The sequence below is a fragment of the Haemaphysalis longicornis genome, unplaced genomic scaffold, assembly GCF_048455015.1.
Source record: "Haemaphysalis longicornis isolate Haplotype H1 unplaced genomic scaffold, Haemaphysalis longicornis Haplotype H1 scaffold_12, whole genome shotgun sequence".
Classification (NCBI taxonomy): domain Eukaryota; kingdom Metazoa; phylum Arthropoda; class Arachnida; order Ixodida; family Ixodidae; genus Haemaphysalis; species Haemaphysalis longicornis.
The window spans coordinates 3723937-3741861 of record NW_027526225.1 but is presented as its reverse complement, the minus strand read 5'-3'; the positions used below and the strand labels follow the sequence as shown (position 1 = coordinate 3741861).

The 17925-nt window shown below is 47.6% G+C and overlaps 1 protein-coding gene and 1 long non-coding RNA gene across 11 annotated transcripts in view; both read right to left on the bottom strand.

The window, feature by feature from the left end:
• The window catches only part of LOC144162277 (uncharacterized), a 185700-nt gene that overhangs the window by 105432 nt on the left and 62343 nt on the right, over window positions 1-17925 (bottom strand). The gene's annotated exons all lie outside the window — the stretch shown is intronic.
• Window positions 4352-17925, bottom strand: part of LOC144162273 (uncharacterized) — a 61423-nt gene continuing 47849 nt past the window's right edge. For 7 of the 10 annotated variants that reach the window (XR_013320639.1, XR_013320638.1, XR_013320641.1 and 4 more), the window contains one exon: window positions 14387-14673. Coding sequence is in view for 1 of the 10 variants with exons in the window: in XM_077692752.1 (XP_077548878.1) it covers window positions 14558-14673; window positions 15171-15237 (183 nt within the window). In the remaining 9 variants the exon portion in view is untranslated. Of the gene's footprint in view, window positions 4691-14386; window positions 14674-15170; window positions 15238-17925 lie in introns of those variants that run through there. The other 3 variants (XR_013320646.1, XM_077692752.1, XR_013320640.1) reach the window with 2 other exon arrangements.

Genomic DNA, 17925 nt, shown 5'->3' with positions numbered 1-17925 from the left:
GTGTTTGGACTTCATTCTTATGCATTTATGTTGCTTACTTCCGAACAAAAAATGTGTGTATAATTTATGGTATAGGTGTCTTTAAAGTGTCGAAGCTTTCAATTTTAAAGGGGCACTGACACAAAAATTTAGCATCTTGTTTTTTTCGTTGCGATAAGTAGCTAGTGACCTACTTATAACCTGTAGAAACTTCATTTGCTTCAGCGTGCGACGGTTGTTTAATTAGAGGGATTTTAAATGCTGCCAGTCGCAGTTTCGGTTTCAGCGAGTGCCGCGAAACGATGGATTTTGTGTGAACAAAGCTGACCACGTGACCGTCGGAGGGATATCACAGAGCAGAGCCGCCGTAGCACTGTCGAATCCGCATCGACGGCAGTTTCTGCGAATGCCCCCACGTACTGATCTCGTGAGGCGCTTAATTAAAAAGCAACCGTGGATGTGACGTAGGCGCTGCGAGTGCAAATGCTACCGCGGCTAAAGAACGACGCGCGACGCTCGAGACGGTGGGTGGCAAGACGCGCGCTGGGAGCAGCCGGCCGGTCTGCCTACAGGTCCGCCTACAGATGTGTTCGGCTCAGCACTGCGGCGGATATTCGAGTGCCGCTCTCGTAAGCGGTGCAGATGACAATTTTTAATGCAACCCGCCATCGCATCATTAACTCCTTTCTCATGTAAGCCACTATGGTCGGGACTTGGGGACAATTTCGTGCAGCGGTAACAAGCTATCACTCGAGCTACCTGAGTCGGCCTGGGCCACTTCGCGGCCGTGGCCGCCGCCTGCACAGCGACCGTGCGGCTAGCTCAGTGAGCTTTTCGTGCCTCCGGCGCGTTTTCGCATCCAGTGGTAATAAACAGTAATAGAAACAGAGTGCCTGGAATCGCTGTAGAACTTTGGTCGCGGCCAGCTGCCCGATGAGCTGACGAAATCACGGCGCCTCCGCCGCCAACGACCGGGTCGTTCGTTCTCGAGAGCAGAAGCTCCGCCCTCCGGCCCTCCGATTGGAGCGGCGAGCCCGCGTAAAACGCCGGTAGTGCGGAAGCGGCAAACAAACTCGTGACGTGTTTGGATGTTGTTTATTTACAATTGCGCGTGGTCCTCTGCTGGCTGCTCGGTTGCGTTTCGCACACTTCAAAATTGATTTTAAATATGTTCTAGGCTGTATTCGCCGCTGATATTTTGCAGATGATGTATATGTGTTCCCACCAATCTATCTCCGACGTTATCTCGCCTTCAAAATTTTGTGTCAGTGCCCCTTTAAGGACTGTATTGTAGTACGTGTGTTTCGACTCCTTTCTTATAAGTTTATTATTTTATCGAAAAAATGGTTTAATTTAGGCTGTAAGAGGGCAGTGAAAATGAAAAAAAAAAAAACAGTTAGAAGACGTGATTTGCTGCCGACGATTAAAAATAAGTGAAGTAGCTGGAAATATGTCATATCTGACATTTTTTTTTCATTGCTGGTGAAATCTGGTGAAATTTTGGCAGGAAGCTGGTGTGGAATTCCTCTTTTCAATCTGGCAACGCTGTAATCAGTATTAAGGAAAAATATGATACACCCGTCGCATTGTTTTGCTCAACCGCGCGACGCCGAAGTTTTGAAGCAACACGCAGTGCTCGGGATACTCACTTTATTCAGCGATGAAATACGGCAGAACCATGCGACAAATACAACTGAGCATGGCATGCGACGCTAATGCGACGCGCAAAATGAAACAGCGGGTAGGCTGGCACGGCGGTTTAGTGATACACTTCACCCGGGTGTAGCAACTCGATAAGATACACGATGCGTTCCTATTACTCACTTCCTCTTATTCGTGGAGTCCAACTACAAATCCTTCACGTTTCACACGGTAGCGCAACGTCCTCGGCTCGCAACCGAGGGCGCGACGACGGCGCAGGCGAAAATTATTGAATTCCCTGAATGGAGGCCGCCGATCTGCACCAACACTGCGCGCATTCCACCGCCGCGACACGCACATAAACACCGCCGCCCGCTTCGGGAGCCATCCAGGTTGTCCTTGGTCGCTCATTTCTGGTCTGCATGCCTGTTGGAACTGAAACGTTGTCGCCTAACGAGAAAAACACGCGACGGTCCGCGTTTTCAGTCGGGGAACCTCCTGCCACGACCGGCCGCCGACATCGCCGAGGCAGCAGCCATTTTGAAAGCAAGGGGCCTCCCAGCAGGTCCGCAGCGCCCCGCAAGCGCCCCGGAGCATACGCTCCCAGCCGTTGCGTGCGTAGCACCGCATCGCCGGGGCGTTTGCGTAGCGTACTGCGCATGCGCAGTCGCGACCCGCCCCGACGGGGCGTACGCTCGTCCGGAGCGCGCGCCCAACTAAATCTGTCTATTTGTCCTATTAACATACTGCCAGTGTTTCGTCAATCAAAAAAAAAAAAAGTTAAGCGGCCTGACCTCTCAGTGCGGCGTAAAATGTTCTCGTCTGTGTTTTTAAAATGCAGAGCATTTCAGTAACTCACGATGTCACCCGCGTTGTCCCGTCGTAGTCCGCACCGTTCTTGTCTGCACCCCTCCCCCTACACTATATAAAAGAAAATACTATCCGGCGCCAGGTTTCGATCCCTCGACCCTGCGGGCGGAACGCAATGTGCATGGTGCTGTACCCACTGCGCCACAAAGCCGACACAGATTGGGACGCTACGAACGCGCCTTATATCGTTGACTCATTCAAATTACTGCTGACGAGCGCTCTCTCGTCAGCAGTTCCACAAATGCAACAACATTAACGTAACGCAAACTACTTAACGTCGTGCGCCCCCGGAAATGCTCTGCATTTGATCGTGCCCCTCGCGAGAGGGATGTTTCTGTGTGTTTGGAGAGGCACGAACGAGTTGGAAGCATTTCTGCCTCTAGGCAGCCGCGTGGCGCCATCTGCATGCTTCTCCGCGAGACTCGTAGAAGCGGCCTGAGGGCGGGAGATTCAAATCAACATTTGTGTTCCAGTCCTTCGCGAGCATTTTTCTCCTTCCTACCTTACTGTCGGGGGGGGGGGGGGGGGGGGGGGGCGAAAGGGTCTTGGAACCTTTTTTGTTGTTTTTGATAAAAGCACCAACTCCTCGCCGCCATCGCATTCATTACTGATACAACCCTTGTCAGAACTGCTGTACATAATGCCTATTCTTCGTACAATATTATAGCAGATTGGGTATTGTTTGCATGTCGTGTAAATATTGTACATTCACTGTTGCCATACGCGCATCTTAAGCATTCCACTGTTGCAAAAACTTCATATTCTCTTCTCTTGTTTCACCACTCCTTTCTGTTGTGCCCTATGGGCCATGAAAGTGTCTGTAATAGATGAATGAATAAATAAATAAAGACGTTTTTCCTGTACGCGAGTCGCAGTTTTCCTTTAATTCACTGACGCAACGACTTTGTCCACTACTACTAGTACTTGCCAAAAAACTCCCCACAGCTACTTTTTGCAAGAAGGTTCTGCAAATGTAACGATTTCCTATCTATATTTCGCAATGCACAGTGCACATACATTCACTGCAGAAACAAAGCTGCCAATAAACGGATTATACTTCCTCGGTTAGCAGGGGATCTGTTTACAGAGAGTCCGCTGCAGTTACTTTCACTGGTTTTGGAGGCATTTACTTGGCCAATGTCGACCGAGGACTGTCGTCCTTTGTTGACATTTGCAACAAAAGGAGCAGGTACTCGGCCATTTGTTTTCACAAAATCCCACAGATCCATGAAACGCAAAAAGGGCTATTGTAAGTCTAAAAGTCATATACACAAGACGATTCGAACTGCTTAGAGACATCTCGGCTAAGAAGTTATTTATAAAAGCCGTCCTGAAGAAGAAGTATTGTAGCTCTGCTAACGCGACGCTTATAGACGTCTATCTGGGTGCTAGCAAAACATCTACAGGACTTCTTGTAGGATGTCTCAACACCTTCTTGTTGACGTCTATATAAGTTCTTTTCATGGAGTTTTTGAGAACTTTTCAAGAGGTCTCAGGAATTAAGTTATCCACGTTTACTCAGGGGTTCCTTCGTGGCACCCGCTAAATTCTTTCTCTGTACACACAGGTTAGCCTGAAATATAGCTACGTGCTGTCCCCACAATTGACGCACCCAGCAGCTGCTTTTGCAACATTGACTCGACTGCCCGCTGTTCTCCAAATAAATATCTTTGCTTAAACTGGCACGCAGTTTAAAAGATACCTAACAGGAGAAGGGCTGGTCATTGTTGAGTATTCTGGAAGCAACCTCTGGGCATGTTAATTGTTGACAGCTGGCAGCAACATTCACTACCGGCCTGTGTGAACAAAGAAAGCATCAAGCGGGCAGCACAACTGAAGGCGATGTTAGCACAACATAAATAGGGGGTATTCACATACACTCACAAGAATAGAGTTGCTTGATGCCAGCTAGGTCTCATTTCACATGTTTTCTATCCTGTGTAAAACAAAATGATAAAATCAACCTGTGATCTTTTGAAAACCAAGCTTTATTTGTAGTGCAACATTAGGTATATGTGTTAAAGCAGAAAGAATTACAGGAGAAAGCTCTCACAAAAAAAGGTAACCGTCAACCTACTATATACTTATGAGCAGGAATGATAGCTTCATGTGGCAGTCATCAGCAGTCTGGCTTGTTCCCATGAATCTGAGTGTCCTTGCTTCTTGCCTTCAGCCGTGTTGCCCCGTGCCAGCAGAATGCCTGGGTAGAACACAAGGCACTGTGTCACACACAATGGGTACCAGTAGTGAGCAGTGAAAGGTATCAGACAGACAGCTACTTATTAAATTTCGTTGATGCGAAAGCAAGCCACACAAATAGTTCTTTGGGGCGAGGACTGTGTTGCACTAGCTTCTCTGGCTAACTGATGGAGAATTGGAAATTTTTCGTCGAAACGGAAATTTCGTTGAAGCTGAGTTCGTTGTAGTGGGGTTCCACTGTATTATTGATGGGTATAGGTGCCAGAAAGCAAGTATAAGAATTAAGGCTGCAGTAATTTTTATCCTTTATCAAAAAGAATGAATTTCCAGGAAGGCAGAAAGGAATGTGCACCAGCAGCTGTAAATTGTCACACCTAGGGATGGACACCAGTATGTCCACTCGTGTATGGAGTGGGGGAGGGCATGACAGGCAGATAGAGAGGAGAGACAAAGGCACGAGGGAGTATTGATTGTTTTACGCCCCGACGCTACACAGGCGATGAGGCGCGCCATAGTGGAGGGCCCCAGATTAACATTTTGACCACCTGCACGGGATCTCGAGCACAAGGGCGTTTTTGATTTCGACCTCCATCAGAAAAGCAGCCGCCACAATCGAAAAGCGAACTTGCGACCTCAGGCTCAGCTGAACACCACCTTAGCCACTGAGCCACAGCAGCGGGTTGTGGGGTATTCAAAGGACACCGAAGTGAATTTGTCAAGCTCCTGTCTTTTTTGTTTGAACTGCGTATAATGGCTCAAATAGACACACTTTTCATCGTTTATCCTGTCGATAAGGCGGTATTTATTTTATGAGGCCTGAAGGGGGAAAAACGGCCATGCGCGGTCTGAGGCAGCCACAGCAACTAAAGCAGTGATATTCATACAAGTTACTATATGTAATTGGACGATGTCCAAGATTAGAATTTAAACCAGTTTGTTTTGGTTCTGTAAAATACCGTATTTACTCGCATAATTTGCACACCCTTAAGTTTTGCCAGGTTTACAGAAACAAAACTTACCTACATATTTTGCACTCCCTGTCTCGCCCAAGACAACCGATCAGCGCGCCCACTAAACAAGCACGCTTTGGATGGCGGCATGGCGCATGATACACACATGATACACAATACTGCACGTGCATTGTCTTCTTTTTTTTTCACTTTTTCCGTGTCCGCGCCTGGATATTCTTCCCCATCGCCCCTCTGTGACGGAGTGTAGGCGAGAAGGAACATTCAGGTGTCCTACCCGGCTACCCGCTCTTCCCAACACATGCACACTACTTCTACCCGCCGCGGTGGCACAGTGGATAAGGTGTTGTGCTGCTGAGCACAAGGATGCGGGTTCAATTACCAGCCGCGGCGGCCGATTTTTGATGGAGGCAAAAAGCAAAAACGCCAATGTTTGAGATTTAGGCGCACATGAAAGATCCCCAGGTGGTCAAATTATTCTGGAGCACTCTACTACGGCACACCTCATAGCCTGCGTTGCACTGGCGCATTAAACCCTACAGACAATAAAATCAATCGCATCACTTAAATCATCCTTTCCGTTAGGGTTGCCACCTGACCGGTTTTGGACCGGCCCGCCCGGTTTTTTAGGCAGCGGGCCGGTTGCCGGTCTCTACCTAAAACCGGCCGGCATTGGCCGGTTTTTTGGCTATCATGCCGCGGTTATTCATTTTTTGGTCTTTTGAAAGCGTCAATACAGCAACTATGATGATAAATACGGGTCGACAAGCTGTGCAGATACGCGGGCAGAGAAAATACGTGGCCGAGCGCGATTCCTGAGATGGAAGGGGTACAAGGGGGGAACAACGCAACGAAATTCCGCCGGCGCGGTCAGCAAGTGCGGTTACTTTTCAGTGCAGCCCATTCAGAGCAATAACCAAAATCTCAACCACTTTCAGTACAAATGTTATGTTGATTTCTTTGTAGGATAACAGCACAATAAATGGCATTGTGGGGCAAAAAAAAAAAAAAAACGTGGCTCTTTTTTTCCAACACAAATTCACCCTTCTTCCCCCCCCCCCCCCCCTCCCCCGAAGGGCCGGTTTTTTCTTCGGGGAAAGGTGGCAACCCTACTTTCCGTTGGAGGCAGAACTGCCCAAGCGTGAGCCTTCCACCTCCTTTCCATTCTCCTCCATGGTGAGAATTCACACACAACACGCACAAACGCCTCCGCGGAGTCGCAAGGACTAATTTCTGCATTAGAGGTGTGAGGGCATATCAGCCCCGCCGCCATGTTGCCCGAGCCTTGCCAAGTGCCGGCTCCACTTTTGTGCGTTTGCGCTGCGACGGAATCTTCTGCCTCTCTTTCCTGCATATGCGCTGTGATGGAATCCACCCTACGTGTTCTTGTTTCACCGCCAGTCAATTACCTTTTGTTACAGTAGGATGGGCTACAATAACCATACATCGAAATTCAAACTCGGTGTCACTGCGTTTGCCGAGTAAAAAAGAAGCCGTGTCACCTTAAAGCACTTTAACGTGAACGACAGCCATGTGCGGTATTTAAGAAAGCAGAAGGGTTCACACCAAAATACGAAACCTAAAAGGAGGGTGTTTTGGTGACATAAGCAAGGAGTTTCCTGCCGTGGCTAAAGAGCTGTTGAAGTATGTTCAACAGCTGAAGTCGTCCTGTCTCGCAGCGTCATGCAAGATGCTGCAGTGTGAGGCAACGAAGATCGCACATGAGGAAGGGGTATCTGCTGTGGTATTCAAGGCGAACAGAGGCTGAATGATCTACTTCATGAGACGCCACCAGCTGTGTCTCAGGCGGAGAATGACCCTCTGCCACCGGCCACGGGACTATGAGGAGGAAATTTTGTTTCACCACATTGTGGTTGGATTACACTGGACGGGAAGCTTCATCATGTCCCCGATTGGGGGCCCCGAAGAAACATCGGCGATGTTCAACATGCCGCCCAACAGCAAAACGAGCGAAAAATATGTCTATCTGTGCCCATCAAGACCGCCGGCTGCAAAAAATAACGCTGCACGGTGATGCTTGCCGTGACACCCGCCGCGGTGGCTCAGTGGCTAAGGCGTTGCGCTGCTGGGCACGAGGTCGCGGGTTCGATTCCCGGCCGCGGCGGCCGCTTTTCTGATGGAGGCGAAAAGCAAAAACGCCCGTGTGTACGAGATTTCCGCGCACGTTAAAGATCCCCAGGTGGTCAAAATTAATCCGGAGCCCTCCACTACGGCGCGCCTCATCGCCTGCGTTGCGTCGGCACGTTAAACCCACAATCAATCAATCGATGCTTGCCGTGACAGCAGATGGCCGCAAACTCCCGCCCTTTGTCGTTTTCGAGAGAAAGGCGGTGCCCAAAATGAAGCTGGGAGGTCGATTTCACGTCCATGCACAGGAAACCGGGTGGATGAATGAGGAGCTAATGCGGGATTGTATTGACACTGTCTGAAGCAAAAGACTGGGGGCTTTGCTGCGACTTTCATCGCTGTAGGTGCACGCGAGCTTTAAAGGGCATCTTGTAGAGAGTGTAAGGGAGAAGTTGCGTGACATGCGGACCAACCAGGCCGTTATTTCGGGTTGCCTAACACCTGCCCTGCAGCAGTTGGATGTGTCGGTCAACAAACCGTTCATGGACTATGTGTGCAAGTTGTATGTCGAGTGGATGGCCTGCGGAGAGCATGGACTCACTCCCACTGGGAGGATAAAGACTGCAACTGGAGACAGCTTTGAGCTTTGTCTTCCCCAGAATCTTGGAGCACAGCTTCAAGAAGAAGGGGCCGTCGAGTGCGCTCAACGGAACTGAGGACGATGCGCTCTGAGGGGCAGTGACGGCGGCTATGATGTAGACTTGGGGTCGGACCTATCGACCAGCGATTCAGACTTGACCGCAACTGGACTGGACTGGTCAAAAGTATGTTGTGTACTTTTGACTATTTTTTACGTTGTACTTTTGACTGTGTACTTCTCACTTTTTTATTTCAACTACTTTTCTGTGTACTTTTGTACCTTTGACTGTGTACCCAATAAACGAGTATTGTTAGGTTGTGCTATCATACTTGAGTTTTTCTTTGTATATTCCGCGGACCACCGTTTACAAGTCATTTCAGGCTTTTCCGCGAAGTACCCACGTAATTTGCGCACCGCCTTTTGTAGCCCTAAATTCACAAAACAAAGCCTGTAAATTATGCTGCTAAATGCGGTAACATGCTTTTGATCTGACGTTATCGTTGGCTGGCCATTCTTGATATCTGAATAATCGGCATACCGCGCTTCTCGTATGTTGTCAGCTGTAAAATGCGTCAGATAAGCCTGCCAGCACAGCTTAGAATCGCAACAATCACTATCTGAGGCATACGCAGTGGATGAATGCCGTCCACACAACCGGAGACACCCAAAGCGCTGTGTTTTCCCCAACCTTTGGTGTTTGCCTGGCTTGTACCTGTATCGTAAGAGGCGTGTTCGCACCAGGCCAGCGGTCGGCCGATTCAGGACGGTGCCCACAAGCAGTTGGTGCTTATGGCAACACCACGCCAAGGAGAATTCGCCAGCGCGTCAGTGTCAGTCTGCATGCATTCTGCAAACTCGCTTGTGGGGCAATGAATGTTACAGCGCCAAAATTGTGAATTCAGTATAGAAAATACCGCCCAAAAACAAATAAACCACTTAAAAAAAATAAAACGTGCTAGTGGGATTTGAGCTTCTGAATTGCATAACAATATACCTAGTGCTCCAGATCACTCCGCCATAAGCCAGTGTTGGCAAGGGGAAAAGTAAAATGTATGCAATGTATACCCAGTTCCCATTTTTATCTAGGTTTGGCATTCGAAGCAGTTCAGACGACGATTTCTTGAACAGCACTTGTGCAGTAAGCATCCCTCAAATTTACACAAATACCTCACCTTTAGCGACTGCATTCCTTTAGCAGAAAAGCGTTCACAGATATGTAATCATGCTGCTGACTGCTGTGCTAGTTTGCCCGGCACAAAAAGCGCTTCATGCATCCTCATTTTTCCCTGTATGGTAAAAGTTTCAGTTGACCTTATTCCCTTAGTACCTATATTAAGTAGAATAAAATGCAAGCTGGGGCTAGTTGGTACATTCCGAAAAAGAAAACTGCGCATAAAACGAGGACACAAAAGAAGATGACTAGGCACACAGGGCACAGACTAGCAAGTGATTTCTTATTTGAGTGAGAAACACATCATGAAGGAAACTGCGATCTACGAATGTGCGATAACCTAGGGCACAGGACTAAGATAAACAACCATAACTACAGCCAAAAGACTGAGGGCAACACGGGGGCACGGTGCACGGGAGGCAAGGCACTCTCCACTAGGCATGTGCAATCGCTTCGCACATAAACAAACAAGGCGAGGGCTGGGGTAGTCCAAGGGCACTGAAAATCACCCCCAAGAGTCCAGTCACAAAACGCAATCTCGGTGCTTAGTAGAGACACCGACGGTGAACTGACGCAATCTTCGCCTTTTTTTTCAGAATCATGTACTCTTCAAAAATCTACCTTCTGCGCGCACCCCTGTAACACTTTTGTCACTTCGCATGCTTCCAGGCCTTTGCAGTCTTTACAGTGGGTGGCCAGGTTGCTGCCGGTAAAATTGCGGAGGCTGTCGGCGTGTACCCTCAGTCGATCATTAAGGTATTGGCCCGTTTGGCCAATGTATGATCACCCACAGGACAAGGGGGTTTCGTAGACGACGAATGCTTGACAATTAACAAAGCACTTCTCATGTCTTTTCCGGCACCCCGCATGCCTATTTTCTTCAGAGCTTACACAACTTAAGTAGCTTGTTAGGTGCCAGAAAAACAACATGAACCCCCGCCTTTTCACCAGCTTTCTTGATCCTGTGCCCAACACTGCGGACGTAAGGTTCGGGCCTCCGAATGAAAGATTCAGCACAACTGGTGGTTATGACTCTGCGACGATGCCAGTGGCCCAACCAGCTGAGCCAATTGAAGGGGTGTGTGCTTGTTCCTATGTTCCTAAAGACGGCGTATGTATAGGGTCGTGTCTTGCCCCAATATTGGGTGATCTCCTACTCGCACGTTTTGACAGAAAACTTCGTCAACTGCTTCCGTTGCTCCGCACTAACGTCACTAAGATTTTCTGCTTCGTTGACGACTTCCTAGTGCTGTATCAGCTCAATTCAGAGGGCACTACACATCAAGTTGAAGAAGTGTTTTGAACTCTTTCGTTCCACCCTCAATGTCTTTTCGTAAACAATGGAAGCACCGGTCGGGGGATTGATGCGGTTGTTGGATATAGAGCCCAAGGTGAACCGTGACCATGTGCGTTGGATCTATTCCCCTCAATCCAAAAAGTACCGCTTCAGTTCACGTCAGCTCTCGGGAATGCGCTGCAGCGCTCGTGCACACACCAAGCTGAGGCGAGTTTCTGTTCACAGGTGGAGCGACTGAAGGAAGCAAGGTTTCCTTGCGACCTTATCTTGGCATTGGCGAGAAGCTTCTTGTCGAGTCACACACCAAGAAGACGACGTGCAAACGGGGCAAGGGCGACAAGCAAAACGACAAGGCCGTTTTACCTCATGTCCATAATGTTGGGCACAGGATCAAGAAAGCTAGGGAAAAGGTGGGGGTTCGTGTTGTTTTTTCGGCACCTAACTAGCTACACAAGATGTGTAAGCGTGTAAACTCCGAAGAAGATACACATGCGGGGTGCCGGAAAAGACACGAAAAGCGCTTTGTGAACTCTTCTTGAACCGTGCGGTTTTAAAACTTAGACAAGGGAAGAGCACACAAGGACGGGACTCGCGCTTTGTCCCGTCCTTGTGTGGTCTACCCTTGTCTAAGATTTAAAACAGCGCGGTTCAAGAAGATGTACAACCAACTAGCCCCCCTTTCAGCCTTGCTTTTTTAACTGTCAAGCATGCGTCGTCTACGAAACCCCCTTGTCTTGTGGGTGATGATACATTGGCCAAACGAGCCGATGCATTAATGATCGACTGAGGGTACACGCCGACAGCCTCCGCAGTTTTACCGGCAGCAACCTGGCCACCCACTGTAAAGACTGCAAAGGCTGTGCGCCACGCCTCGAAGCACGCGAAGTGACAAAGCGTTACAGGGGTGCGTGCAGCAGGGAGATTTTTGAAGCATACGCGATTCTGAAAATAAAGGCAAATGATGATGATGGTTAGTGTTCAATGGCGCAAGGCCAACAAGGGCAAATAGCGCCAAAGAAGAGGTTATTTAATAAAGACAAGTGATTACCACACAAGGGTAGGTATAACAACATGTAAGCCGAACATAGTAAAATCAATTAAAGATAATGGTGATGGCTGGTGTATAGGGCCAGTTTTGATTATGCGTGATAGGAAATGAGGTTTAAAAACTTGACGTCTGACAAATACTCAAACACACGTTTTACGGAAACCATTGCATAGTCACCTAGAAACATTGATGGATGTAGGGGAATATGTTGTCTGTAGAGTTCTCTGAAGTGTTCGTGATGTGTTGTGTGAAGTGCCTTGCATGTGATTAGTATGTGCACTACGGATAGGGCCTCTCCGCACCTGTTGCACTGGGGTCTAGAAGATCCCATCAGCAGATAAGAGTGCGTTGCATGGGTGTGCCCTATCCACAGCCTACCCAAGGCAACTTCCATGTGTCTGTTATGTGAGTCAGATGTGTACCGCCACAAGTGTGGCTTTATTACATGTAGTTTGTTGTCTGTCTGTTCATTCCAGTGTGTTTGCCATGTTCTGCGCAAGTGTTGTCTTATGTGTGGCTTGAGGTCTGTGTAAGGTAGTGTTGTTATGTCTACTGTGTTTCGGAGTGCAGCATTGGCGGCCATTTCATCCGCCAGTTCATTTCCGCCGATGCCAGAGTGGCCTGGCACCCAACACACAGTCACCTCAACGTTTGAAGAATATGCCAGCACAATTGATTTCAAGACAAGGTTAACTACATGGTTTTTCGAGGACTCTCCGGATGACAATGTACGGACGACACTCAGCGAATCTGTATAGATGATGGATTTAGGAATATGATGTTCAACTATGTGACTTACAAGAAAAATGCCATATGCTTCTGCCGTAAAAATACTTGTCTTTACATTCATTGTTCTATATGCTTCGAAATTCGGCCCATGCGCCGCACAAGACACTGCAGTGAACGTTTTCGATGCATCGCTGAAAAACTCTGCAGCCTTCTATTTATCCTGCACGTACATGAAATGCTGAAAAATCCCACTTTTTGGTGTCCTGTTCTTATTGTATTTTAAGAAAGACAAGTCACATGCAACAGGAGGAAGATGCCATGGTGCTACAAGATCAGTGATAGATGACTTGAATGCGTCTAAAAAAGAGACCTCATGAATAGTGACCTCCGTCTCTTACTCTGAGCGAGAAGGGAACAGGAATGGATGGGTGATTTAAAAAGAGCTTTGATGTGGATGTATCATTAAAAACCGGTTTAAAAGGATGGTCATTGATGAAATTGTAGAGGCATATAACAAGTCAACATAGGTTCGCCGGTGTGATAAGCACCATTTGTCACACTCTGCGTAAGGACTCTGTGCAGGGCCCGTACGGAATGCGCCACAAGAGAGGCGAAGCCCCAAGTGAAGCACTGAGTCGAGCATTTTAAGTGCTGTTTTAGTGGCTGACCCATACACAACACTCCCATAGTCCAATCTAGACCCCACTAGGCTTGTGAAAATACGTAACAGGAGTTGCTTATCCGTTCCATATGACTGGTGGGACAAGATTTTAAGAATGTTGAGAGCCTTTAGACATTTATGTTTCAATTGTTTAATGTGAGGGATGAATGTAAGCCTTTCATCTAACACCACACATAAAAACTTGTGTTCCTTCCTCACAGGAATCGATACGCCATTAAGGATAATGTCTGGGTCCGGATGGATCCCACACCTCCTGGAGAAGACAACACAGGTGCTTTTTTCTGGGTTAAGTTTAAAACCGTTCTTGTCTGCCCAGCTGGCAAGTTTTTTGACACCGAGCTGGACTTGACGCTCACAGATGGACATATTACATGATTTAAAAGATACCTGGACGTCGTCTACATACATTGAATAAGATATTGTAGGTGGCAATGCCTTCCCAAGGGAGTTCATCTGAACTATGAACAGAATGCAGCTTAGCACTCCACCTTGCGGAACGCCGTTTTCTTGCACATGAACTCTTGAGAGTGCGCTACCTACTCTCACGCGAAACGTTCTTTAGGACAAATAACTAGCAAGGGTGTTGAGCATATGGCCCGAAACACCGAAAGGCTTTAGGTCACTGAGGATCCCATAACGCCAAGCGGTGTCATAGGCCTTCTCAAGGTCAAAAAACACCGTAGTGCAAAACTGTTTGTGATTGAAAGCGTCCTTTATGTATGATTCAAGCGCGACAAGTTGGTCGTTTGTAGATCGCCCCACCCTGAAGCCTGCCTGGCAGCCCTCGAGAAGACCGTCCCTATCCGAAAAGTCAGCGCGCTGGCGGGCAGCGGCCAGCGCGCGCCTGATTTCCGGACCAGCGCGCGCGTTTTCCAGCGGCGCTGTACGCTCGAAAACGCGTGCGCTGCCCGCTTGAAAACGCTTGTGGTGGCGCTGAAAATCGCGCGCGCTGGCGCTGAAATTTGCGCGCACTGGTGCTGAAATTCGAGCGCGCTGGCGCTGAAATTCGAGCGCGCTGGCGCTGACATTCGCATGCGCTGGCGCTGGATTAGCTACAGCAGGATATTTCGGAAAGTTGCATTCTTTTTTATTGCCTCTTCATATCTTTACAGAGGACATCTCTATGCTGCCAACTCTCGCGCGTTGACATGGAACTGTATTATCCATGCACACAGGCTTCATTTTTATTATATCCATCGCAGCAGACGTGTTCGAAGATCCCTTGCTTGAAGGCTGTCTTCACGACTATGCAGGATCCCGAAACAGGAGCCCATAAACCGCGTAGAGCTGTTGCTGTTTGCGGTGTACCTTGCTCCAGGCACCTACCTTGTCCTCCTTTGTCCTCAAGTTCCCATTGGCACCTAAAAAGAAAAAAAAAAAAACAAGGCAAAAATGAGATGTAGCTTTCCAGAAATACTGCAGGTAAAAAAATTCAAGTGGTTACTTGCTATTTATGCCTGTAGGTAGCACCACAAAAAATGTTTTAGAAAAATGGCGCAATGTCTGAAGCTGGTGTGCAAAGCATGCAATTATGGAAAGCTGTGTGCCCTGGTTCACTGTTAACATGGAATGTTGCTAGGGTATTTGTTCAGCATTGCGTGCAGCTGAAGACCTAAAAAATGGCAAGGCCCATTAACCCTGATGTCCACTGGCCAACAGGCTTTGGCCAATGATCTCCAATGATGTACTTTGGCCAATGTGTCCATTGTTTGCCAACATGTTTGTTGGCCAATAATGTCGCTTGACCAACAATCCTTCGATGCCCATCAGCCAACAGTCTGTATTAGCAAGCTCTCATCCAGACTCGAAACTGTGCTAGCACGAGCTCATCACAATGAAATCAGTCGCAGGAGCTCACCCAGCCAGAGCAGACAGTGCCATGCATGAGCCAATTGCCTTTCAAGAGCGCAGGTTGACATCTGGATCTGTCGCTTCAGCAGAGTGATACACCACATGAGCTATCACTGTTCTTAGCTTGTACCCAAGTAGAAAGTGTTTTACTGCAGCTATGAGATAGACGAATCACCACACTCACATATTGCCATTATATTTAGCTGTTTGAATGACACCCTATGGCCGTGAAGTACAATTTAACATTTATATTACTAAAGAAAGCACCTGCTACAGCACAGGTAGCATTCCGAAGACGAAATTAAAAAAAAAAGTTTGGTTTACCAACTCATAATTGTCTTGTAGAAACACATGTGTTCATGACTGTGACTTGCTTAGGTGAAATTTCTCACTAACTGGGAGTTCAAAATTACAGCAGGATTTTTAAATGTTGCGTTGAACAAGCCTAATTTAGGCAAACAAGGAATAAGCAAACAGTCCTATGCCATTTCATGACTGCAACCAGTGTCATTTTAAGTGACACAGTGAAGGTGCTTGCATATTCTACATGTTCAGTGCAGCGCAAGCAACCGAAACATAATGCCTCCCATACGCAGCACACTCAATGTGGCTGATGTGTTGCATTTTGCCCCTTCCGTGGCATTCACAAGCATGGACCAGCATTTTCTCCCACCTGCTGGAGCATTTAGGCGTGCTTGTCAAGGCTTATCTAGGTAAGCCTTCACATTCAATTTAAATTTTGAAAAAAACTTTGGTCGGATGGAAGAAAAGGCTATACAGCGGCAGTCTTTGAATTCTGTCTTGGGTCATGGCCAAAGTCGCCACTTCAGCCCGTCAATAAGCTGGAGCATTGTCAAAGGTGAAGACAGCTTCGCCATTAGGGTCATGTTCTCGGGCGCGCTGCAATGATTCTTCAAGGAATTCATCGAAGATGGCCCAGTGTGCCTTGTTGGCGATACTCCAGTGAAGGACGCTGCTGGCCAATATTAAGAGCAGGATGTTTGTTTCCTCTTCGGTGTCCGTCACAAGTTTTACAGCTGGAGCACCCCTCTTCACTCGGGCAAAACAAAACTTAATGTGCACCACACATTAAAATTGGTCTCATTAATGTAGTCGCACTACACCATTCAGCAACAATTCTGCATACTCACGGCACTTCACTGTGACCAACTTCAGCGAACTGCCATGGCTGTGAAACCAGTGGTGAATGCAGGAGGAACTAATCTCAAGGCCTGGCATGGCTTTGTTGAGAGCAGACCGCATCCGAGAAAGCATGAAATATGGGTGGTTGTCAACAATTTCAGTCAGCCCTTGCATGACAGCCTCATCGAAAATCTGCTTAACAACAACGCTTTTTGGCGGTGCTGCGGTTCGTTGCTGCAAGAAATGTAGCCGTCTTGACATCTATGCCAAGCATCTCGGGGAGAAGCTTCAAGCCGCCACCGCACCAATACACGTGAAGGATTCGGGCTGGGTAGACATTTGAAACGGAGTTGTACTTCTCTCCACCATGATCTTTTTCAGTGTTCCACGAAAACACTTTTTTTAATCCATTCTCCATAAAATATCTCATGCGTAGAAATTACAGACATTCACTAACCGGAAGAGCTTTCAGTCGGTGCCTGCCATCTAAATCATCTGCTCGCGTAACGTTACACAGGGAAGTTCCTTTGGTAAAACACAATTCTTAAATGCCTTTGTTATTGAGTTCTGAATCAATATTTTTTCGCAGTGTTAGCTGTTGTTTTGTAATAGTGGTTGTGAAAAAAGCCTGAAATTCAAGGCAAAGCACCCTGAGTAGGAAGAATCTCTGCAGACACCATCGTGCCCTTATTGTGCAGCGATTCTTCCTACTCAAGGAGCTTTGCCTTGACGTTCCAACAGTTTTTCTCGACCAGTATTAGAAAACAACAGCTAACACTGTGAAAAAACGTTGATTCAAAATTCAATAACAAAGGCATTTAGGATTTGTGTTTTACCAAACGAACTTCCCTGTGTATTGTTACGTGAGCAGGCGATTTAGACGAGAGACACTGACAGACGCTCTCCTGGTCTTCGCGGGTAGTGACTGTCTGTTAACTCTACACATAAGATATTTTCCACAGAATGGATAAAAAATGCCACGTTTTCATGGACCACCAAGAAAGCTCCTGGTGAAGAGAAGAAGCACAATTCCATTTCAAATGTCCATCCAGCCCGAATTGTTGAGATGTATTGGTGCGATGGCGACTTAAAACATCTCAGCGATGTACTTAGCATTAACGTCAAAATGGCTATTTATTGCAGCAACACACCGCAACACTGACAAAACGCGTGGTGGTTAAGCAAAAACTTTCCACGAGACTGTCGTGCAAGCGGTGACTGAAATTGTTGACAATCACCCGTCTTTCTTTCTCAGATTCAATCTGGTCTCAGCAAAACCATGCCATGCCTTGAAATTAGTTCCTCCAGCATTGAGCACTTGCTAGACTGCCACAGCTATTCGCTGAAGTTGGCCACGCCGAGACGAGCTGAGACAAACTGCTGAAATTATCCTTGCTACCGGAATAACGAGCTAATTGGAGCACTTTCCCCAGCCCCTTTGGAACAAGCGAACTAGGATCGCATTGTTGTGCCATGAGTACGCAGAATCACTGCAGAATGAGGGCAATGTAGTGCAACTACATTGATAAGACCAATTTTAATGAGTGGTGCACATGAAGATTTGTTTTTCCAGAGTAAAGAGGGGTGCTCCAGCTGCAGAAATTCTGACGGCCACCAAA